This window comes from Aristolochia californica, unplaced genomic scaffold (genome assembly GCF_029961685.1).
Source record: "Aristolochia californica isolate CCGP_79_NKW_82.1479 unplaced genomic scaffold, dmAriCali1.0.hap1 SCAF_8, whole genome shotgun sequence".
Classification (NCBI taxonomy): domain Eukaryota; kingdom Viridiplantae; phylum Streptophyta; class Magnoliopsida; order Piperales; family Aristolochiaceae; genus Aristolochia; species Aristolochia californica.
The window spans coordinates 38386190-38410308 of NW_027182279.1; the positions used below are offsets into that span (position 1 = coordinate 38386190).

A 24119-nucleotide genomic window follows, 5' to 3' on the forward strand; every position below is an offset into this window, starting at 1 on the left:
TTCTTTAGGACACATCCAAATTCTGGTCTACTTTACTATTCCTGCAAGAGGCCTCAAGAGTTGGAAGATGCCCTATGGGCATAAGAAGAGAAAGCTCTGGAATTTGATGGATTGGCAGCAGATTAATATTTTGAACGTGCAAAACAAACATGCACTAATCTAGACCACCCCACAATGGTTTAGTGCTCAATGTCCAAAATTTTCAAGAAAAATGAATCAGATTAGTGGAGACACTTCTGAAGTGGAAGAAAAAAGTTTTGGGGGATCTTCATATTGAAAGGAAAGGTACTGAAAGGAAAAATAAGTAAGATTCAAGAAGATGTAATGTCCTAAACCTTATAAGTAGACCCTGATGAATCATGAAAGAGAACACCCAAAGGACCTTAACTCTTATCTAGAAGAAGGCCAAATTTGTCGAATGCAGAAAAGCAAATTAAGGTTAAATACCTTGTATTGCTATTCGTCAAAAAGATCGCTATTATAACAAAGGTATTTTCGCTTGGTTACCTTTTTAAAACAATCTTTATGGAACAGCAAATGGAATTTGAAGAAAAAGATTGCAGCCAGCATATGTCACCTTACAGAACCAGTGTATAAAGTTAAATATCAGATGGATGACAATGTTGAGAGATATAAAGCATTCCTGTTGCTTAATGTTTTACCCAGTAACATGTAGTAGATTTTGCAGAAGCATTCCGTCTAGTGGTGAAGATAGCTACCATTCACCTTATTTTGTGCTGTTTTTGACTTCCAATGGTCTTTAGATCAATTAGATGTCAAAAATGTCTTTCTAAAATAATCTTTATATAAAATCCAATGGGATTGAAGAAAATATTGCAATCAATATATGTCATCTCAAGAAATCTTTTTAAAGACTCAATCAAGTTTCAATCTCTTAGTTTCATAAGTTTCATGAAGTTCTCCAACAGAGTGGTTTTGTACAAATTCCATTTGATCATTCTCAATTTCTTCTCAGGCATAGGTCTCCACTCACTTTGGTATTGGTATATGTCAACATATACCAATTGGAACTAACAGTGATACAGTTTTTATTAGGCTGCTCAGGCACTTTCATATGAAAAACTTGGGTCCCCCTCCATATTTTCTGGGCATTAAATTTGAGATCCATTTGACTTAATACAAAACAAACCTCTGGATTTATTGGACAAATCAGGTCTTCTCACTTGTAGCCCATCTCTACCCCATGTGCTTCAAAATGCAATGTTTCTCATACTTCTCCACCTGAGCATTGAAAAAATACAGTCGGTGCCAGATCCTGACTTGCTTGGCAATCCTAACAGTCTTATTTCGTGAAGAATTCACAAACAATGAGTCACTGCTCACTCTAGTACAAAAGCAAAATAGAGGCATGGTTTTTCCTACCACTAAGTTGGTTTGAATTTATCAGCTCTTATAGTTTTCTTGTTGGCTGCAAATGACATTCTATGCTATTTTGTGACAATTGTACTACTCTTGCCTTGACAGTAACCCAATTTTTCATGACCACACTAAATGATTTGGGCTTGACTACATTCATGGGAGTAAAAAGTTGATTGTGGTGCATTGAAGATTCTCTATATAGCTTCAGAAGACCAGCTTGTTCACATTCTTACAAGCTTGCGTCCCATTTTGTGACAAAATTCATCTCACTTCTGCTCTGTTCAATTTGAGGGGTATGTTAGGATGATGAAGAATTGGCAAGCTAAGAGAATGCAAAAAATTGTTGTCCTAATGATTTCTCATCCAACAAGTTAGGAGATAAAAGAGGAAACGCTCCAGTCATGCTGCCTATCTCAACCACTAATGACGCTGTCTTATTGTAAATATTGTGAATCTGCATAGCTCTCTAAGAATTCATTAGGTATTACCTACTCCATACCATGTAAAACCTTTGCCCTCTGTTTATTCTGTTACTGCTTGATCTATGACAACATCATGGAGTTCCTATGCCCAAAAATTTGAGGAGAAAAAATCTCAAATCGCTGCTGTCTCAAAGATTTCGACTCATAGTAAAGAATATGTTGCCACATGTATTATGATCACAATCTAACCAGTGGTTAAATTTGGAAATCCAAGACGAGATTGCTCCCATCCAGAGAGGTTCACTTCTACTTTTGGAGCACCCTATGACTCTTCAGTGGTGATGCAAAGGGCTGATGTTTCGTTAAGCAAGGCTATATTATGTTCTGCTTTTCTACCCATTATCTCTATTTTCAAATAATGTGGTTGAAGCAAGTGCTATAAGACCTATACGTGTTCTTGCTAACACGTCTTCAGTTCAGCCAGGTGGAATTAAGGGGTGGCTCAAAACTAATGGCTGACATTGAATTTGATTATATATGATGTATAACATCTTCTTGCTAACCGGCTACAGGTCAACTAGGTGGAATTCAGGGGTGATTCAAAACTAATGGTGGGCATTGGATTTGATTATATTAACCTCTCTTGTTGGGTTAATATTATACTTTCTTTTAAGAAACAAAAATCAAGAAAAGAAGTACGATGAGATCTTACAAATCTGAACTCTGGAGCCACCTTTGGACACTGTTGTCTGGTCATGTTCATAAACTGCCTTCTTTCTTGGGTTGTTGTTTTTTTGTGCTCTTTGGGCCCAAAAGAAAAAGGGTGAAGCACAGTCACCTCATGGAATCACAGATGAGTGCGAGCATGGGTGCGTACCGTGGCAGAATGTTTTGAGCTGATCGTCCTATTGTCTCTTTTTGATTTGGTTTACTGTTGTTCCGGAAAATCTGATTGAGGAAAGACTGAGTGGAAACATCAGTTGGATAAGATTAAATAAAAATCAAACAAACTTCTCTTTTCTCTACCGTGTTCACTCGATAGCTTTGGTGGCTGTGCTCGAGCTGTGCACCGTTCAAGTTGACTGGCTTGAGGGGCTCTCCTCCAAAAGTTTAAGCTGGGCCTTGTTTACCTTGGCTCAACTTGAGTTAGGACTCAAGAAGATGATCAGTTGCAACATGAAGTCTTCTGCAATCCCTTTAACCTGTATAGTATATGTACTTGTTCTGTATATTCACTTTCAGATAGTTACTTTTGTCATCCTGAAGAATAGTAGAAAAGAGGCAATCAACCGAATAGATTTTAGGCAATTCAAACATCTATGGCAGGAGGGAGCTTCGAGATTCACTGTCGATGCTCTCTTTTGCATGTCACTACCGCACCTATGGCCTTGCATTTTTATAACGTTTTCAAGTCAATGCACTTGCTTCACCAAACCAGACTTTTTCAGTTTCATCGATGCTCTCTTTTGCATGTCACTACCGCACCTATGGCCTTGCATTTATATCACGTTTTCAAGTCAATGCAATTGCTTCACCAAACCAGACTTTTTCAGTTTCATAACCACTGAAATATAAGATTTCTTCATCTCATATCACAACACCTACAAGTACTGAAATAACAATAAACATACGTGAGCCCAGCTACTCTGATCAGAGGTTCGCAATGGTGCCAACAATTCAGTATCATACAAGCTTCTCAAATTTGGGTGATCTAGTGATTAGTCAAAAACTCTTGAACATGAATATGTGAAGCAAACAAAACTGTTTCCCCCATAGAGTCCCTTCTGTAAAGCACAAAAACTAAAGAAAATAGTTGAACCAAATGCTTGTATCTCAAAAAAAAAGAAAGAAGAAACATTTGTGCAGCAATTTTAATTTATTCTTCAGACAAACAAGCTAAAACCAACCAACAACGATAATAAGCTGATAAATTTTACAGGGGCAGAAAATAGGCATCATATTCTGGTGTTAGTAGTAATGTTTGACCTCCTTAACGTGTTCCTTCACCTTTCACTTGATAAACATTTTCTAAACTCTCCTTAGCCCTATGGACCTTTGATTGAAGGTAGAAACTCCCATTTTTCACATTTCTCTCAAACAATATATCATACTTCTGCATATTAAAGAACATAAAAAAAAGTCAGGCTTAAGCAATGAAACATTAGATAACAAAGGATGATGGAAGACAACCAGATTTTAACTCAAAACCAAATTTAGATTGACATATTTTTTGGACATGGTCAAGCTTCCTCATTGGTAGCTCAAGGACAGCAAGGCCACAGGCTTGTCAAAGGAGCCTCAAATCCACCAACTAATCCAGGACTCTAAAGATGACATACTCAGAAAAAAATACTACCATGTCAAAATCCCAATAACCCATTGTTCAATAAAGGAAGTAAAAATTTAAAACTAAAAAAATGTCCTTTAACATATCATGCAAATGTAATGTATATACAACTTAGGCCAAACAGCAAGAGTTCAATACTCCTCAATAACATAAAACAAGAGTCACATCAGAGACATCTAAGATAAGCTTGACCATAGTCTAAAAATTTAATGACTGTTTGAAAATGATATGGATGCAACTAGTATTTCCAGCCCTTATACAGCCTATTTGCTTAGGATAGACAAGTAACAGATTACACATTAAAAATGGCAAATACATTTGGGAGCAATAAAGCACAGAAACAAAACCGACCTACAAGACTTCCTCAAACCTATTTGCTTAGGATAGACAAGTAACAGATTACACATTAAAAAGGGTAAATACATTTGGGAGCAATAAAGTACAGAAACAAAACTGACCTTCAAGACTTCCTCCCAGGTCGACTCTTCAGTTATCCCTAAAATCTGCCTTGCTTCTTGCTCTGTCATTACTTTGCTTCCCTTATGAATAGCATTTTGAACTGCTTCTTGAGCTACACCATTTTTTGATGCATCTGAATTTTAAAACACATAATCACATCAATCACGCATATCTTTGCAAGTGAGCTTTTGACAGTAGTTCACTATGTATTGAACTCACAAGAAGAAGTTACCAATTATTTTTAAAAAATGTGTCTGAACTAAGCAAAATTATTCAATTCTGCTGGTTTCTATTTGAATATGTTCCTTTTGACCACAAAGACTAGGATAGCTACTTTACCAATCCAAGAAAGTTTAGAAATTTCCTTTAAATTCTTCACATATTTTCTCTTAGAACAAATGATTAACCAAATGTTTGAATACATGAACGTAACCACTAGGAATCAGTAGATGACATTTCGGAATGCATTGTCAGTAGGTAAGGCTTTTCTCTTGAGTCTGCAATGGTGGATCTTAGCTTGTTGAGGTATTATCAATTTGACTTTAGTTGATAAAGAGTATTTTGTTGCAGAATTGATGACAGACAGTAATCACATGGAACTTAAAAACTTACTTGCAAGTGCTTGACGATATGCTTGAACCACAGCTCTAGCCATTACACCAGAACCCATTATAATTAAATTTGCAAGTATCTTTGCAGCCTGCACCAATAAGCACCACAGAGAAGGAACGCTAAGATATTTATAACATATTTATAACTACAAATATTGACTATAGAAATTCCAAAGGTGGTTAGCACTATGACTTGAAAGAAAAAAAAAGAAGAGAAAATTCCACATGAAATGGAAATACAAAAGGCTTCAAAACTAGGATTTGTCAAAAACCGAGTCGAACAGGTAAAACATTAGGCCTTGATAAAGATCCAAAACAATCAACAATCACAAATAATGCAAAAGCAGCATTACTAAGGTGCACATCTTTGAGAACCAGTCATGCATTGATTACAATTGACTAATTAGCAACAAACAGAAAGTAACTAATCACACTTAATCAAATTGAAACCAGCAGTAAATCTGCTTGCAAACAGAGAAATGAGGACAAGGCACATGATCTTTCTCGGTGAACCCCCTTCCAACTAGTAGCAAATGAGAATATCAATAGGAAGATGATAGTACACAAGTACAACATTGTGAAACACAAGAAAAACAAGATTAAGAGTGGTGTTCATGTGTATGTGTCAGTGGGATGGGGTGGGAGGGAGGAGGGGAAGAGAAACCAGTACCTGTGGTATGAATATTTTGTACATAGGCATCATAGAACACGAATGAGAAAAATTATACCAATGTGCTCAATGATCCAGAAAGGACTAAAGGAAAGCACAAAATGACATGAATGGAAGCTGCAAGGAAAGACTTGAAAAGAGTCCATCTAATAATGGATCTGTTATATGACGGACTACAAAACAGAAAACAGATTTATGCAGCTAACATTGGAAGGGAACTACAAAAGCATGAAGACAAAATTTCACAGTAAAAAATTAAATTCCACATGAAAAAATGCTATCATCAAAGTTCTGTTAAAAAATCACCTAACCAATAATTACACGAATAAAAGAAAAATGAACCAGACATCAAGCAAGATAAATATAGCTATAGCAGAAAAATGCACTCAGCAGCACATCACAACAAAGATGATAGATGAGTTAGTAGCTTGCATTAAAACAGTAAGAACCATGACAATAGTTTGACCACATTTTATCCTCCTTAAATTTAACTGCCAAATGAAACCCTCTATTCCGTCCAGTCATTTTTTTGCCAAAAAGGTGCAGCAAATGCAGGGAACGGTAACACAGAATAAACATTTCAGAAAACTTTTCATTTCTAACATGACCATGCTTTACTAATTAGAACCAACATATTTATTTATTTTTCAGAGCACTGAGACTGATAGGTACACTAAGAAGAGAAAGACCAAGGAACTCCCCGAGGATAGATACAAGACATAGAAAAAAAATATACATCATATGAAATGAGAATCAAATAACTGCAGAAGCAAAGTATGAAAGCTCTTGCCTAGAAACTCCACTTCTTTCTAAATTGACTGCTATATGATTAGCACTTCTAGGGACATAAACCCATGGTACCATCTATAATCTACAAATATTCTCAATCTCATAAAAAATATGAAAAAATCTCAAAGGAGGAGGATATTCTTTGCCCAACCAAACAATCAGAACCCTACTTTTCACCCAAAGACCAAGTAAAGACCAGCTGTACTAGAAATGTGCAAATGGAAATAACCACCCCAGCCTTACATCTCATCATTCTCCTAAAAATAAAAATAATGCACCCAACCCGGCCTTAATTTGGTTCCTGAAAAGTCTTCGTCGGTGGTACAAGAGTAGCATAAGAGAACCAAAAACGCCTAGAACACTGAAAGTCAAACAGCATATCCTAACCTAAAAGAATCTAATCTCCATGACAGCGCATTCAAACCAATGGCCCGCTAGAATTTTAAGAAGAAAAAAAAAAGTCACCAAAAATCTACTTCAAACGCAAACCACACAATGAAGAAATAGAAAATGAAAGTCGATTACTACCAAACAGGAGTCACATTTTGATACGCCGAGAACAGAAACATTCAGAACCAAATGATTGGGAGGACAGATCTTACCATATTTAAGGCCACCTTATTCCAGAGAGAATTTGATAAAGAGGTCGATTTTGATGTTCCCGAAGACAAATTTCCTGTTCATAACAATATTATAAAATTAGATTAAAAACAAACATGTGTCACGGGGAGAAACAAAAAAACACACTAATTTATTTAACCCAATCCTCGAGACAACTCAAACCCTTCTAATAGCCGTAATAACAAAAAACACTTAATCGCTTTACGTTAAAAAAAAAAAAAAAAAACGAATCCCCCGCCCGCTTTCTTTTCTTTCAACTCCTCTTAACGATAAAAATCTTAACTCCCTCATTCCATGAATCAAGTATTAGAAGGGTTATCACCATAAGGAGGAAGCAAATACCTTTCTCCAACGCTTCGACAACAAACGTTCTGTTACCCCTTCTACCAGCCGGTCTTCTTATCTTCGGAGAGAGAAGAAAGGGCCTGTAGGAAAGAAGGACAAGGGCACGCCGTGAAGAAGGGAACGGGTCGCGAGAGTCGAGACGAATGGGCGAAGAAGAAAACAATATTTATTATATATCAAATTGATAATTTCAAATTTTGAGACATATTTGAATCCCAAATTAAGAAGAGAAAAGTGGGCCCAGACGGCCCAGTTAGTTGAGCCCATTGTGGGTTTTTGGGAATTTCAGGCCCAATTTTGCATTTTCTATTACAAATTGTGGCCCAAATTTCTGATTTTCCTATTTTCAATTTCTCTCTTGCTATGGTTCACGGTTTGTCTACCGGCTTCTGCGCGGAACCGAAGCCTTCTAGGGCTCATTTCTGACACGATGCCGTCCTAACTCGCGAAATCGCTCGGGTATGTTTTTGAGCTTGACCGTTAATTACGTTTTTTACGTACCATAATCTTTCACAGCTCAATTTCGTTTCAGTTTCTGGGCTTTGGTGTTCGATGCGTCTCCTTACGAATTAATTTTTTTTATTTGTCTTTCCGTCGTCAAATATTTGGTACGATTCCGATGAAGAACTCGTTGGAATATTTTTTATGACATGTCATGTTTTGATCTCAATTGTGGTGGTTTAGTCTGTGTGCTGAGAATGGCTTGTTGTTTGTTTATGGATGTAGATTGTTGGTTGATTGAAAACAATCTGTTATTTGTAGAGAAAAAAAAAAAAAAAAACCAATCTGTTTGATTTTGTTGAGACAGGATTTTGAACTATGGATTTGTGGCTTTGTCAATGCGAATGCTGTGTTTTTGTCTTTAAGAAAAAATGGCTTGAAGTGAGACCAGATAAGAGACTGCTGAAATGTTTACGATCTGGACCCAATGCTTCGGAGAGTGTTGGGCTGCCTATCTTGAGGCTTTAGATGTGTCTCTCGCTTTCCGTTATGTTTTCAGGTTCTATCTGTTGCATAAGAAACAATTTGACCGTTTTTGTCGCCTTTCTGCTGCTGCTTTGCATGGTTCCTGAAGTCAATGGACCAAAAAAACTTGGTTCATATGGATAATTGAACTGGGTAATGTTCCTACGCGTATGAATGCCTTTGCAACTGCTTCAAGTTCTTGATCTAGTTTAGATGCTACACTTGTCTCTGCCCCCTGAAAATCTGTAGGTGATAGTTGATCCTAGGAATAATGGGATTTTGGTTTTTAACTAGAACAAAACAATTTCCAAAGTTTGATTTAGATTTTGAGGGGCCAAGATTCAAAATTAAGAAAAGAGAAGAGGAAAAAGAAGAACATCCAAGCCACAAGGAGTTAGTGGTTAACTGGTTAACCCCATAACTTGCTATAGAATTGGCGTATCAAAGAGAATGGGTTTAACATATGTGGATGTCACTGGCAAGGTCTTCAGTTTCCTTGAAGGAATGCCATAGCCTTCATGGAGATTATTATTTCTTAATAGCCACTGACCACTTTGGCATCTCCTTCTACTTTAAGGGGGGTGGAGAACTTTTCCTTTTGAATCTTCAAATCTTCCAACAAAAGCTCTGAGTTCTGCCTCTGTACAGCTGGTGATGCCTAGAGGACTGAATTGAGTGGAAAGAAGGTGTCTACAAGCATCTTTAGCTGAGGTTGTTTGAGGCATTCTTCATTTGAAAGTCAGTTCTTGCAATTTGAAATTGATTCCTTTCTGGAAGCACGATGAATCATTGGTAAGTAATTAAAAACAAAAAATTTACAATCATTAGTGTGATGACTCCAATGCATCACTCTTGCCAGCTTCCCTCGGGGTTGGCAACCTTACTGGAACGACCTTTTTCTCATAAAGAAATTGAGCTTGCCACCTTGGGTTTACCTGTTGATCACGCTTTGGGGCCAGACGGCTTCAACGGAGAATTTTATAGGCACTACTGTTGAGTGGTTAAGGATGATGTTAAGGTGATGGTCAACTCCTTCTATTCTTGTGGCCTTTCCTATAAGAGTATGGGTGCCTCTTTCATCGCTTTGGTCCCTAAGAAGCAATTTGCGGAGCACCCAATGGATTTCAGACCCATTAACCTCACCTCTAGTTGTTATAAGATCATCGCTTGGATTCTTGCTAATCGCCTCAAGATTGCTATGCCGGTACTGGTCCATCCCAACCAATGCACCTTCATCCATGGCCACTCATGAGATGATGGATCACCTTCGGTGCTCTATCCGACCTTTTTTTTATGCCCTGAAATTGGATCTAGAGAAAGCTTTTGACAAGGTTTGCTTGTCTTTCTTAGATGACCTTATGGGTAGGATGGGTTTTGGTCCCAAATAGTGGTATTGGGTGCATAGTTGCATAGCCTCAGCAACTTACTCGATCATCCTTAATGGTGTTGTTCTAGGCTATTTCAAGGGGTTGAGGGGTATTCGCCAAGGGGATCCTATCTCTTGCCTTGTTATTCAACCTGGTGGCAGAATATCTTTCTTGTTTGGTTCACTCAGCTAGGACTATTGGATGGCTTAAACCAATCTCCCCTCAGCGTGAATTTGACACTTCCTTATTGCAGTTTTCCGATGACACCATTCTATTTGGAATAGGTACCCTAAGTGAAGTTCAGTGTCTCAAGTCCCTTCTTAGCCTCTTTGAATTGACGTCGGGGCAGAAAGTTAACTAGGGCAAGGCAAAACATCCTTAATTGGATTCAACATACCTGATGACACTCTCAATGCCATGGCCGAGTTGTTGGGTTACCAAATTGGTTGTCTTCCTACCACACCTTGGGCTTCCCTCTTCACTAGGCAGCCTCTCAAGCAATTTTGGAATCCAGTCATTGAAAAGTTGGAATGTCGATTAGCTACTTGGCGAGGGTGTCTTCTCTCATCGGCTAGGAGGCTCACTCTTCTTCGGGCGGCTATTGACGATATCTTGACCTTTTTCCTTTCCTTCTTTCGATGTCCTGTGGAGGCCTACAATCATCTTGACAAGAGGTTCCAATGGAAAGGATTCAATGATGCTTTCAAGTGCCACTTAGTTAGCTGGACTGAGATCTGTAGCCCCAAGAGCTATGGTGGGCTGGGCCTTTGGCTTACAAAAGAAATGAACATAGCATGCCTTTGGAAGTGGTTCTGGCGGTTTAACCATGCTCTCAGTGCAATTTGGAGACCAATTGTGGCCAAAAACTTGCGTTTGGCGGGGAGATGGTGGACCAGCGGGGATGATCGTTAACTTCCTTACCCCCTTTGGCGCTCCTTCTACCCTCTGCTCAACACCTTTCGTAATGGCGTCAGCTTCTTCGCGGGCAATGGGGAGACAATTAGTTTCTGGTTTGATTGCTGGTGCAATGGAAAAACTCTGGGTAGCTCCTTTGCTCCCTTGGTTCCCATTTGTCTCGTGCAAAACGCGATGATTGCTGATTTCTAGACCTCTCCTGGTTGTTGGGATCTTCAATTCAGACGTGGTCTATCTGATTCGGAGGTTGTGCTGGCTTCCCATCTTCTCTCTAACCTCCATAGCATTGATATTCGGCCAACAATGGCTGACAAGATTCTTTGGACACCTGATACCAGTGGAAACTTCTTGGTTTCTTCTACCTATTCACTCATCACTAGAAGGCTGGGCATTAGCCCATCTCTTGTCAGCTCCGATGCCTGGAAGATTTCTGCTCCTCCGAAGGTTCAATTTTTCCTTTGGTGTGCTCTCCACAATCGTATTCTGATGGCTGATAACCTTAAAAGATGTGGGAACACTGCCCCCTGCCGTCTCTGCCCTTTTTGTTCTCAGAATGATGAGACCGTACAGCATCTCATTCTGCATTGCCACTATCTTGGGATGTTTAGACCAGGATTTTGCTGCGCATTGGCCTTCATTTTTGTATGCCCGAACATCTCTCTGAAGTCTGTCAAGCCTTCATGCACCCTCTCCTGCCCAAGCTGGGAAGAATGCTGATCTCTGCTTGCCTCAGACACATTCCTTGGATGTTGTGGCAAGAGAGAAACAACCGCTACTTCAATCTGAAGTTCAGATCCATTGAGAAGGTTGCAGAACTGACCATTGTTCACATATCTTCCTGGCTTCACTCCCGGAAGGACTTCAGTAACCTCAGTGGCATCTCTTTGAGGACAAATTGACTTTGCATTGCCCACATGGCTGGAGCCTTCGCCTTTTAGCCTGTGTCCCTTGGTCCCCTCCTCCCCATGGTTTTATCAAACTCAACTTTGATGGTAAGGGGAACCTGGGGCCGCCTGGGTTCAGAGGTGCTTTTCGGGATTCTTCTGGTACTATTCTGGTATCTTATGCGGGTCGTATGGGGAACACTGACTCCACCGCTGCTGAACTCCTTGCTTTATACCATGGGCTTACCATATTTTGTGATCATCTTCAAGGCCTGCTCATTATTGAAGGGGATTCATGAGTTGTTATCCAATGGTGCTCCTCCACTGCACTTTCCCCTTTGCGGTACTGGCCAGTTTATCATCGTATTGGTGACCTCGTCTCAAACCTCACTTGTAGCTGGTCCCATGTTCCTGCTTAGCCAACTCTTTAGCTGATGGTTTGCACGGGATCTTCCTCCAATCTCTAGTTGTAATGGGAGGTCCCCTTTAATCTTGTTGTTTTTCTTGGCTTGTCTTTAATAAATTATCACTCTTTTATAAAAAAAATTACAATCATTAATGTGATTGTTTTTTTTTTGTTGAGAAAGGGCGAGATGCATTTTATTAATGTGATTGAAAAACAAAAAATTTATAAACATTAATACAGTTCCATGTGTTAATCATAAGGATCTTGTTAAATTTGAAGCGATGAAGACAGAGGGGCATGTTTGGAGATGCATAAGCGTTTATTAAAAACTTAGTTGCTATATTAAAATTCTTTTAAGATGTTTTGTGCTACTAGTGTGACATATATTACATGTGTAATTCATCTATGAAATATTTATCATAACATGCATAACAGAAACACTGATTCTGTTCATTGTACTTCTTGTTGCCCTCATTTTTCAGGAAATTTTATTGTTGTTTTCTATCTTTGTGCTGCTAGATGTCATATACAAGGGAAGAGAGGTTAGTTACATCTGTCTATCACTAGATATTTTTAGTGATGATTTTCATACACATGACATAACATGTATAGTAATTATATGTCAGGGATTCTCCTCGTTCTCCTTCTCAGTCGCCTCAAAGACGTAGCAGGTCAAGGTCTACATCGAGGTCAAGGGCAAGGAGTCGATCTAGGTACTAATTCCGTTGGAGCTACTTACCCCTTCCTAGTTTCTTGTTATCATTATGGCAGTCAGGTGTGCATCTAATTATTAGAACTGCATGACAGGAGCCAAGGTCCTGGAGATGCAAGTAATCCTGGCAATAATTTGTATGTGACAGGCCTCTCCACACGTGTAACTTCGAGTGCTCTTGAAAAGTACTTTAATAATGAAGGAAAGGTAAGCTATTGCTATTTAATGGCTTCAAGACCCTAATGTTAACATGAAATTAATGTTATTTTTCATTTTAAACTTGAATAAGCTCTTAGTTCATTTGAACATGCACCGCTTCAGTTTTAAATATCTAATTTAGTCTCATGCTACATTCATTAGCCAGCTTAAGCTACACATGCATCTAATGTTGGTCCCCTGTTCTGATTTCCTGCCTAACTCTTGTCAAAGTATTGACACTATTCCTTTTGTTTTTTTCAAAATTGTATTTGAGAAAATTCTTGGTAACAGAGAAAAATAAGTATACCCAAAATACAAAAAAGAAAGCAAACTGTAAGAACCTATACTGGGCCTTCCTTCTGGCATGTGTCATACCCATCGTATGAATTAGTAAGCACTTCCAACTAATGCACTTTAAAGCGAGACCCCTCAGATAGTGGTGCCTTGCTTTCTTTTTATTTTAGAAGTTTTCATTTAAAAATTCCATATGCAGGTAGCAGAATGTCATCTGGTTATGGATCCTCGGACAAGAGAATCTCGTGGATTTGCTTTTGTTACAATGGAAACTGTTGAGGATGCAGAAAACTGTATCAAGTATCTGAACCGCTCTGTTCTGGAGGGGCGGCTGATCAGTGTGGAGAAGGTACTGGAACTTTAGTCTTTGTGTATTGTGTCATAACAATGATGTTTTATTAGCAAGAACTCTGAATCTTCAGATAGGTTTGCCTGATAAATTTTGGCAGCAGGTTTGGTTTGTATGTGTGATCTCCTCCAAACTCACAACAACCTAAACCTCTTTAGAGTCTGAACCTCTCTCATTCTGGAACTGAGCTTCATCGACATCTCAAACTCATCGAGTTCAAATTCTGACTATTTTATGGAGGGTTGTATGCCCAATAGTCTTTTTTTCCTGGTTTTCTCAGATTTTGTTATAATTAAAATTAGAAATTCAGGAAGCAAAGGCAAGTTTAAGATCTACTAGGCATTCTTGGGTTTGATTGGGTTAATGTCTGATATATCAAATGGGCAGTCATAGGAACTCCAGCATCACTGTAAGGCATCATATGCCTGAGTTTGGGAAAACTTCCCCATTATATTTAAAAAATGGTGGAGGGGATTGCTTGGTCTACTTCGAGAACCCTCTAGTTGTGGGTTCTTTCATATAAATCAAGGGGAAACGAGTTTTCCCTTATGAAATCCAGAGCAGTTCAGATCGTTAGAAATGTAAAGGTACTTCCAACTTTAACTTGTGTTTATTTCCTGTCACTGAATGCTTGTAATTTTTTAACCAACTTCTTCATTATCTTTCAAAGTTTATATGTTTTGCAGGCGAAAAGGAAGCGGGGGAGGACACCAACGCCAGGAAAATATCATGGTTTAAAAGACACAAGAGGTACTGTCTAAAGCAAGTTTGACATGAATAGTCTCTGTTTTGGTCAAACAAATGAACACATTTTGAAAATTATAGCCCAGATGTTGCACTAAAGGATGTGCTGCATGCTTCATTACTTGAAGCATTCTAACAAATACTCGTGCTGGTGGCGCTGATGATGATCAATATGATTTAAAAGATTCTTGCTTGATGATATGGGGACAGATTGGTTTCTTTTGTTCTTTTTCTCTTTGACTCACAAAGATAGTCATGTCACTGCTGTTGTTGAGTATATATGGTTTCCATTTAAAAATAATATTTCAAATTTTATCTGCCTCGGACTTATTGAAGGTTGATTTACTTATCAACTAGAACACAAAGGATTTGTGCTTGCTATCATGAGAGAGCTGCACTGTCTGATTCGAAGTTGCTATCATTCAGAGTTGCATTGAATTGAAGTTGCTATGATGCAGATAAATGAAGCTATCTGCTTTACTATTGGCTCCATTCATTGAATTGCTAAATTTTTTATTCTTATTGAATCTTCTTTCATTCAAAACAATATCATGAAGGTTGTATGTTCATGTATCATTTGTGGTCCCCAAAATACAGGTCGTGGTAGTAGAAGAAGGTTGCCAAGTTATTCGCCTTCCCGTCGACATGAGAGGGGTCGTTCTCCTCATTCAAGGGCTCGACGAGATCGATCAGTTTCACCATATGGGAGAAGGGAAGGTTCCATGCACAGGAGGCGTAGGGATCGTTCATAGTCGCAGGGGAAGAGTGTTAACCTCCAAATCCTGCCTGGCTATCTTATGTAAGCACAGAACCTTCCCACTAACTTCTAGTGTGGAGATCGTTCAAGAAAAAACGGTGGGAGGTTCTGCTGAAGTAATGAAGTGCTTCCGGTTGTTTTGGTCTGTTTCTTCTTGCCTTGTGCAAGTGAGGCCGCTGTAACAAATGTGTCCCAGCCAGGAACCCATGGGCACAAAAATCTCGGTTTTCGGATGTTCCGTCAATCAGACTTTCATTTTGTCAGGTTGGCCTGTAATGAGCTCTTGAAGGACCACACCGAAGCTATATACATCATTTTCCTTGTTCAATATTTTGAGATGAACCTGTAGATTACCCAGGCATGAGCCAAGGCAAATAATGGGAATGGGGGAATTACTTTAGTTTTTGAGTTCAAACATGCTCTAGATCAGGTTATTTGCTTGGGTAGCTGATTTTGAATTGTGGGAAATTTTCCGAATATCTACCCAATATTTATGAATAAAATCACAAGATAGAAAGCAGAAAGTTTTCTGGAGAACATTTTGACACCAACTACAGTTCCCTCCATCATTTGGCCTGGGTAAACAATCCCAAACTCTCCTCTGCCAAAGACGCTGTGGAAGCCTTTAGTGATTCTTACAATCTCATCATATTTGAAGTAACCATCTTCTGTCAAGCCATTTTGTTCAACTACCTCCACAACCAGAAACTACACTGATCTATGCTACCGGATTTCGCCCAAAAACATCTTTAGAATTTGTCCACTGCTTTCCTGCTAGTAATCTCCAAAAGAACACTTTTGAAACCCTAATTCTTTTTACTACAACCTTTGAATTCCAACCTCCACTTTTCCTTGTATCCAACCCAACCATTAGGTCACCTAGGTCCAAAATAAGCCCTCCCCATCTGATCCTACAACCAGGATCATAATAGAGTTAAACTCAAATTTGATGTAGTTCTTGAAGTTGTTTGTTTCTAAGATTAGAAAGTCCACGTAAAAGAGGAATTGACGACCTAGAGTTTGCTCCTAACTTGAGTTTTTTTATGAGCTTTGATTTAAAATCTAGTCAACCAAGGACCTATTAAGCTTTGATGGTGCATGTATTATAAATTCTAACTATTGAGAGGTTGTTGTATTAGGCTGAATTGTAAGCATGTATCCTTTGCAAATTGGTCGAAGTCTTGTGTAGGTAACACCACCTTGTTTCATTTTTTAAAGGAAGTTCGTGTGCCTGAGGAGAAAAAGGGTGATAAGCCTTGTTTGTTGTCGCTACATCTAAGTCCTTATGTGAGCTGGTGTTGCCGAAAATTCTTATGTGGGTCTAGGTAGGATCGCTAGGTTAGGTACTAGAAAATCCCTTCGTGAGTTTAGATTGGATGATATAGTAGCTATTGTAAATCTATGTGAAGGTGAGTTTGTGTAAGTTGGCTAGTATGGTCAATGGCTAGTGTAAGTCCCTAGTCGGGTGACATTTTAATTAACCTTAGGGGTAATTTACTTTAATCATCGTTAAATAACCTAAACATAGTAAATTAACTCCAAGGTATGAACAATGGCTTAACAATCTATGGAGAAGATTGTGAACCATTATGTATTCATTATGGGATTTTAAAATTATACGGGCTTAACCTAAACAGCAGTGACCGATCGAACTGTGGACCAAAGAGAGTAGAAAATAAATTTTAAAAATTTTAATCGAACTAAAAATTTGGCATGTCTATCCAAATGGAGAGTCAAACGGATGCAAGATAAAAGTTTGCAAGACAAAATTAGGAAATTCCCATATGAATATCATTCTCATTGAACTAGAAAGCCCCTAGTGGAACTGGAGAAGAAGTAGAAGAATGGAAGTGAGGAGGAAAAGACTAATGAGTGTGTTTTAAGAAGAAACAAACCTTATTAGACTCATGATAATGAGGAATGAAGTCAAGTGTGGAATACTTAGAAAGGTGTAGAAACCCCATGATAAGGCTACTTGGGTGTGCAAGAATTGCAAATGATGGTTAACAAAAAGATAAGCATATTAGATGCAAAGGGTTAAGGAAATGGGAAATAATTGAGATGAAACTAGACTTTGAAATGATTGCATATTAATTGGAGTTTGTGGAAGAACATGACTATGAAATGCCCAAGGAGAAAGTGATGGAAAAGAGAATAGGAAGCCAAAAAATGAATAAGAGAGTAAGAAGAAAAGACAACAAAAGTGGAGGTGGCACCAATTAAAATGAAATAGACTTAGAAGTTAGAAGAAAGAGAGAACTCGTGAAAAGAAAAATTAGAAACGATAAAAAGAAAGCTAAGAAGGGAGTAAGATAGACTACACTTAAAAGAAGCATGAGTCAGAAAGCCACTCATCAAACACTAGTGGAAATGTAGGGTCCAATGTGCCAGAACCAATGGTGAGTCTACAATTTATTGAAATCGATGCCTCCTCTCACAAGGCAAAGCAAATAAAGAAGTTATTCCAATTGGGGAGTAAGAGAAGGTGGAGGAACTAGATTAAAAGATAGTTGTAGGGTAGTCTTTAACTCTCAAATTATGTTAAGTTCCTAATTGATGGTAATATTATCGTTAATGATGAGACTCATTTTGAAATATAATGAATGTTGTGCTTGAATTTAATCTTGAAATGTAATCCTACATGTGTATGATTTTATGCCTTCATGATTTGTGTGCTCCGATAATGATTGAGCTTGATATGTTATTTAGTGTTAATGACAATTTAAAATGATGACCATTAAACACTAATTTTAGGCAAATCATGTAGTGAGAAAAAAACTAAAACTTTGAATCCATGAAGTCTTACTTGAAGCTCGACGAAAAAGAAGAAATGAAGTTAAGAAAGCATCCTCATAAAAAATTTGAATAGAGGCGAGCGAAAAATGAAGTCATGAAAATGAGATAGAGCTTAAGATTTGAGATTAAAAAATCTCATTTTTTGTCTATGGAAGGAGAACAAAAGCTCAAAAGGAGCTTGAGAGTGTCAAAAGGAGCTTGAGAGTGTCGGCAAAAGAAGTGAAGCATTGGGCAAATATATACAAGAGAGTAGGAGCAAACAAAATGAAATGAAAATATATTGTCATGTAGAGTAGAAGAAGATAAGTCGGAAAAGAGATAAGGCTGAAAAAGAAGTTTGAGAAAATAAGCAGAAGAAGACAAAGAAGTTCCCGAGCAGACAAAATGAAATGAAAATATATTGTCATGTAGAGTAGAAGAAGATAAGTTGGAAAAGAGATAAGGCTTGAAAAGGAGTTTGAGAAAATAAGCATAAGAAGATAAAGAAGTCCCCTAAATTGAAGAAGAAGAAAATGCAGTTAACAGTGCCAAAAGAAGCAAAGTACAAGAGGTATTAAGAAGGAGAAATGTAGCCTAAAAGGAGAGAAATCACCTAGACAAGGGATGAATAAGGGAGCACTCATATTAGAGAAAAGGAAGCCATCTAGTAGACATGGGTGAGGGAGGAGCTAAGGCTAGCTCACGTTCACTAAGAAAATTAGATCTCTAACTCAAACCATTGGTTTGGTCCTTTGGTGTTGTTGTGAATTCATGAAAGTTAAGACAATATATGGTCTCATGATTTCTCAAAAGATGTACATGCTATAAATTTAAATATTTTTTACTAAACATTAATACATATTTGTAATAGATTATACAAAGTATTTTCGAAGTAGAAATATGTATAAAGGTAAATATTGAACATATATAACTTTTTTTTTAATTTGAATATATAAAGGTATTTTGGAAATTTTGCATAAAAAAGGGGGAGGTTGGTCCAAAGTCCACAAGTTTGTTGGTGTTTTGAAAAGTTCACAGCTAGAGATCCAACAAAAAGCCAACTGAACAGTCTATGATGTGTAGGTTGACCAGACTTGACTTGTGTTGGTGCAAGAGTGCATGAAGCTTGAATTGGCTCTCAAGGAACTTGATTTCACACTAGTTTTCCACTACATTCTCAAGTTGATTGAGTTGACTCTAGGGACTTGAGTTAACTCAAGTTTTCAGGAGCCTTTGCTCAAGTTGACTTGAGTGCCTCTAGTTCATTGTCTATCAATGAAAAAAGTCTTGTCTAAGATTTGGCACACAATAGGTCTTTGTTTGATGATAGAATATTTCCTTCACTGTTGTAACTTAATTTACAAAGCTTTGTTCATGTAAAATGGGGATAAATCGAAGATGCATAGATGGGGCAAGGACAAAGTTGAAAGTAGGAAAACAAGGTGGGAGACTAGGTTGAATTTTTAAACATGTCATGATTTTCCATGAAGAAGGGTTTTCAGGTCAAGTTCACAAGGTAGAGATGAGTTTTTAAATACCCACCTAGAAACTTATTTGTGCCCATCCGTCTTCCATGATTATCATTTTTTAGTATCTTCGGATTTTTAATATTTCAAGTACAACACCTGCCTATGGACATTGGAGTGTAAATAGTATACAAATGGAACAAAATAAGTTATTCTATACCGTTTCAATTACTATTTCATTATTCCATTTTTATTTTGACCGATTATAAATAATAGCATTTTGATTCAATTTATTTTCCCGATTATCAATAAGTTAAATTGTTAAAAATAGAAAATTAATAAATTAATAAAAATTATATAGAATTCTTAAAATTAAAAAAAAATGACATCACTTCATAATGCCACAAGACATGTAAAACATTATAAAACAACATACATGGAACAAAGTCCATAAAAAATATATCATCTTTAAGAAAAGTTTATAAGAAGATTAATCTTTTTGTTTCTTAAGAAAAATTAGATAGCATCTTGTAAGTTATATTTTTTATGGCAGAAAAAATTACTTTTATACTCTTAGAATTACATGATAATTGCTAATCACTAGGGAATAGCTATTATCTGATTTTTCAATAAATACTAAATGATAAATGGGAAAATTACTCGATTACTTAATCGGATAAATTTTTGTTCCATTTCTATTCTATTTAGTAAATTGTAAATGAAAAAAATATGATCAAATTTGTTATTACATAAAAAAAAAAAAAACTTTAAGAGTGATAGTAGGGAATAAATATTATCTGATTTTATTTTGTTTAATAATGTGTATTAGCTTTTTATTGGTCCCTCCAATCACCTGATAGAGTAAAGGGAACCTTGTAGCATCCTTATGCAGTCAACTCAATTGATTGTGGTTATAAGAAAAAATACTGTAAGAACTTTTGGAACTGCCATCAATAAGAAAAATTCCTTATTCGTAGTATAAAATTGTTGTTGAACATGTCTATTTTAGAATTTAAAAAGGAATATAAAGGAAGAAAAAGAAGATTAAGTATGCAAAAATCTTGAGATCATCTTTGGAACCTCCATCTTGTGGTGGAAGAGAAGAAGAAACATAAGAGAGAGTTTTGATTTTGGAAGTGAGAGATGAAGGAGACAAAAGGGTAACGTGTCATGTTAATAAACACATGATCTGCTAGGTTAAGCCTATTGGCATGTTTCAACAATTAACTCTATTGGCTGCCAAATTTTATCTATCAGAACGGATAATTATCTGAAGTATCTTGTCTGCAAGCAAAATGGATTCCTCTATTCCGTCAACCTTTGTTAGAAGATGGGCTCAAGCTCGCACGTCCAAGGAGAAGGCCCACACGTCCAAGAGATGTGGCATCATCGTAAATAAGATGACTTCTCATAAAGATGACACAATGATGTAATTAGTCAAGGAGAAACATGTCTACTTATGTTTTTTTTATATAAAATTTTTAACCTTAAGGGCATTATAGGCATTGTAATAAGCTCTCAAAAACTATAAATTAAGGTCTTTGGCTTAGGGTAGAGCATTCATGCTCTCTCCTCTTCTCTCAGTTCGTCCAAGCATTCTCTATTTTTTCATTTTCTTCTTTTTTTCTTCTCTCCCTCTCTTACTTTGCTCGAGGTTCTAATAAGGGGACCCTAAATTCAACATGGTATCAGAGTAGTAGATTTAGGATCCCACGTCAAGATGATGTTCTAAAAGATTTATGATCGAAGCTACTCAAGAAAAGCTCTTTATGATATCAATTGAAGCATGTTGAGATAAGTTCTATTATTCTTGTTGTTATTGTCTATTAATGACTTTATGATATCGGTTTTTCACGTCTGGAAGATGACTTAGAGATGTTTCTCGTTATCTAATGAAAGTATTAAGTCTTACATCTTCTGGATTGGAAGAAGCCTTTCAAGAGATTTTTCGGTTGGTTTGCAAGAGAGGCTGAAATTGGTTATGTTGAGATTTTTACATGGAAAAGTTCTATTTGTACATGCATTCTTTTGGTTTTAATGAAGAACAATCCTCTCGAGTTATTATGCTATAAGATTGAGATTTCATTGATGTTCTTTGAGAAGTTTTTTGAAGAACTTGAGGAAGAATTTTTTTGAAGAACTAAAGCTCTTTGATTTTTTGGATTCAAGCCACAATTTTACTTCTTCTTGCCTGAATTTCCACATGAAATCAAGGTTGGGAGATCTATTAACAAAAGAAGAAGCATGGAAAAAGAAATTAAGGATGTTTTTTTTTGGAAAAATCAAGGTGGTGCCAACATTTTAAGGAAAGTTTCTCACTTCTTTAAAAATTTCAAGCTACCTTGAAATCTCCTTGATTAGGCATGATTTATTTATCCTAAATCAATCATATCTTGCCTAAACAAAAAAGGACTGAATCTAGACTGGTATTTTATGAGTTGACGTCAAATATTATTTTTGGAAAAGATCTTGGAAGATCTAAGTGTCTTAGCAAGGAAGATAGGAGAATTGATTATTTGATGATTTGGTTTACTTGATTGAATTTTTCCTCTTAATCTAAAAGGGAGATAAGAGGTCTTATTCAAATTTTTTTCTTTCTGCCAACATTCCTTGTCTAGTGGATTTTTTTTACTTGCCTAAGAGACTTGTCAAACTCAGGTTCGTTCTTATCTTACCTGAGCTGGTTTACTTTGTCAAGGACAAAAAATATTTGGCTTGGCTTGATTCTCTCTTGAGCTGGTTTCTACTTAAAATGAAATTATTGATATTAGCCTCTTTTACTTAATCATACAAGAGTTGAATTGGTACTTGATGTTTGGTTATTGAAACCTCTCCTTTAGGCTATATCATTTATTTTTTTGAGTGGATTATAATTCTCCGCTTGAAGTTCACCAAGGCTTGGATTTTATTTTATTCCTTCATACTTTGCAAGCAGCTTATTACTCAGTTCCAACTTATTATTTGGTGTGCATTCTCCTTATTCAAGGATGGACACACTGCGAATTATTTCATTTGTCCTTATTAAAGATTTTCACTATTTGGTACGTGTTATTTGGGCATTGGCCCATATCCGTTACTATTATTGTGTCTCTCTTACTGAGACATTATTATTGAAGGACTCCTCGATTACTGACTATTGTCAGTATTGGTTGTTCTGATGAAGATTTGAATAAAGCCCATAATGGCCCCCATATCTTATCTTCCTTTGATTCTCATTACCCTCTTATTATTTGTTAAAATCACTTTAGAGCACCTATAGACCCACTACCTTAAAAATATAGGAGTGTGCCCAATATCCAACTTGAGTCAAGTCTTGATATTCTTCACCTAAGAAATATTTTGTGAGATACTCTTAGAAAGTGATTAGTCTTTTTGTTGTGCCTTATAGTTGAGTTATTTTTCCGCCTTTGAAATTAAGAGGAATGTATTTTCAGAATATGATCGTTTTGACTAGTGTATGAAGTTTTTTAGTACGGCTAAGAGTGATTTTCTTCTTCTCTCACCATTATATTGTGCGAGTTGGGTCTCTTGAAAAGAACAAATAGATCACCAGTTTAATGGGAAGTATTGGAAGATATGATATAATTTAGGTAGATTGCAATTTTTATACGAGAAAAATTTCAAGTCAGCATATTATCTCTCGTACTTATCTCATCACAAGGATAAGTTACAAACATCATCACAAAATCAGTCACTCAATCTTTTCCACCATTTACAACAAGCTGGGCATTTATAATTATTTTTCACCCCAGCTTGAGGGGGAGTATTAGTAGATGGGTTCAAACTCAAACATCTAACGCACACGTCTAAGAGAAGTGGCATCATGGTAAATAAGAAGACTTCTCGTAAAGATGACAAAAAAATATAATTAGTCAAAGAGAGATATGTCTACTTATGTCTTTTCTCGTTTAAAGTTTATACTCTAAGGGCATTATAGACATTATAATAAGCTTTCAAAAACTATAAATGAAGGTCTTGGCGTAGGGTATCCTCTTCTCTCGATCCGTCCAAGCTTCTCTCTCCTCTCTCTTCTCCTTTCCTTTTCTTTTTCTCTTCTCCTCTCCTTTTCTTTTGCTCTGATTCTAATAAGGGGATACTAAATTCAACAACCTCCACCCCGTCCTTCAAGCTCAGATCCTCGAACTACCTGCCATGGAAAACTTGTTCCTCCCTTTCTTGAGCAGCCAAAACTTGCTCGGCTTCATAGGTGGCCTATGACGACCCACCTATGGCAAGTAGTTCAAGGATCTGAGCTTGAAGGATGGGGTGGAGGTTGTTGAATTTAATATGACGAAACTGGAGCATAACAGAGTAATCCGGAGTATCTGAACTGGTTGCAGATGGACCAGCTGATAGTGAACTGGATCAATGCAACTCTTGGAGAAGAGTCTTTGCCATGTTGTTGGCCTTGATACGGCCCAGGAAGCTTGAAGAAATTGGAGGATGTTCACACCCTGCAACCCATGGCAAGACGAAAAGTTGATACATTAGAAATTTGCTTTTTTTTCTTTCCTATCGATGAATGGTTTGACTTAGCAGAAGCTAATTTAGGGGGGAATCCTCGAGAGAGAGAGGTCCGGTTATGGTTTGAGCTTGCTTTAACCAGTATTTTTGTCGATAGTTCTGATTCCCCTTTTCCAAC

The 24119-nt window shown here is 37.1% G+C and overlaps 2 protein-coding genes across 3 annotated transcripts; one reads left to right on the forward strand and one right to left on the reverse strand.

The window, feature by feature from the left end:
* Positions 1–3156: 3156 nt before the first annotated feature.
* On the reverse strand, positions 3157–7772 carry LOC137938992 (mitochondrial import inner membrane translocase subunit PAM16 like 2-like). Of its 2 annotated transcripts, XM_068784144.1 has the most exons (6): positions 7642–7772; positions 7281–7354; positions 5221–5308; positions 4608–4741; positions 3789–3915; positions 3157–3412 (listed from the first exon to the last, which is right to left on the reverse strand). In XM_068784144.1, the coding sequence occupies exons 2-5, from the start codon at positions 7281–7283 to the stop codon at positions 3793–3795; spliced, it is 348 nt and encodes a 115-aa protein (XP_068640245.1). In that variant the 5' UTR covers positions 7284–7354; positions 7642–7772; the 3' UTR covers positions 3157–3412; positions 3789–3792. The 2 variants fall into 2 exon arrangements, with proteins under 2 accessions (XP_068640245.1, XP_068640244.1); XM_068784143.1 differs by lacking the exon at positions 3157–3412 and having other exon boundaries at positions 3419–3915.
* Positions 7773–8016: 244 nt separating this feature from the next.
* Positions 8017–15747, forward strand: LOC137939105 (serine/arginine-rich splicing factor SR45a-like). The gene is made up of 7 exons (XM_068784295.1): positions 8017–8103; positions 12665–12724; positions 12809–12895; positions 12990–13101; positions 13586–13735; positions 14422–14485; positions 15077–15747. The coding sequence occupies exons 2-7, from the start codon at positions 12702–12704 to the stop codon at positions 15229–15231; spliced, it is 591 nt and encodes a 196-aa protein (XP_068640396.1). The 5' UTR covers positions 8017–8103; positions 12665–12701; the 3' UTR covers positions 15232–15747.
* The last annotated feature ends 8372 nt before the right edge of the window (positions 15748–24119 follow it).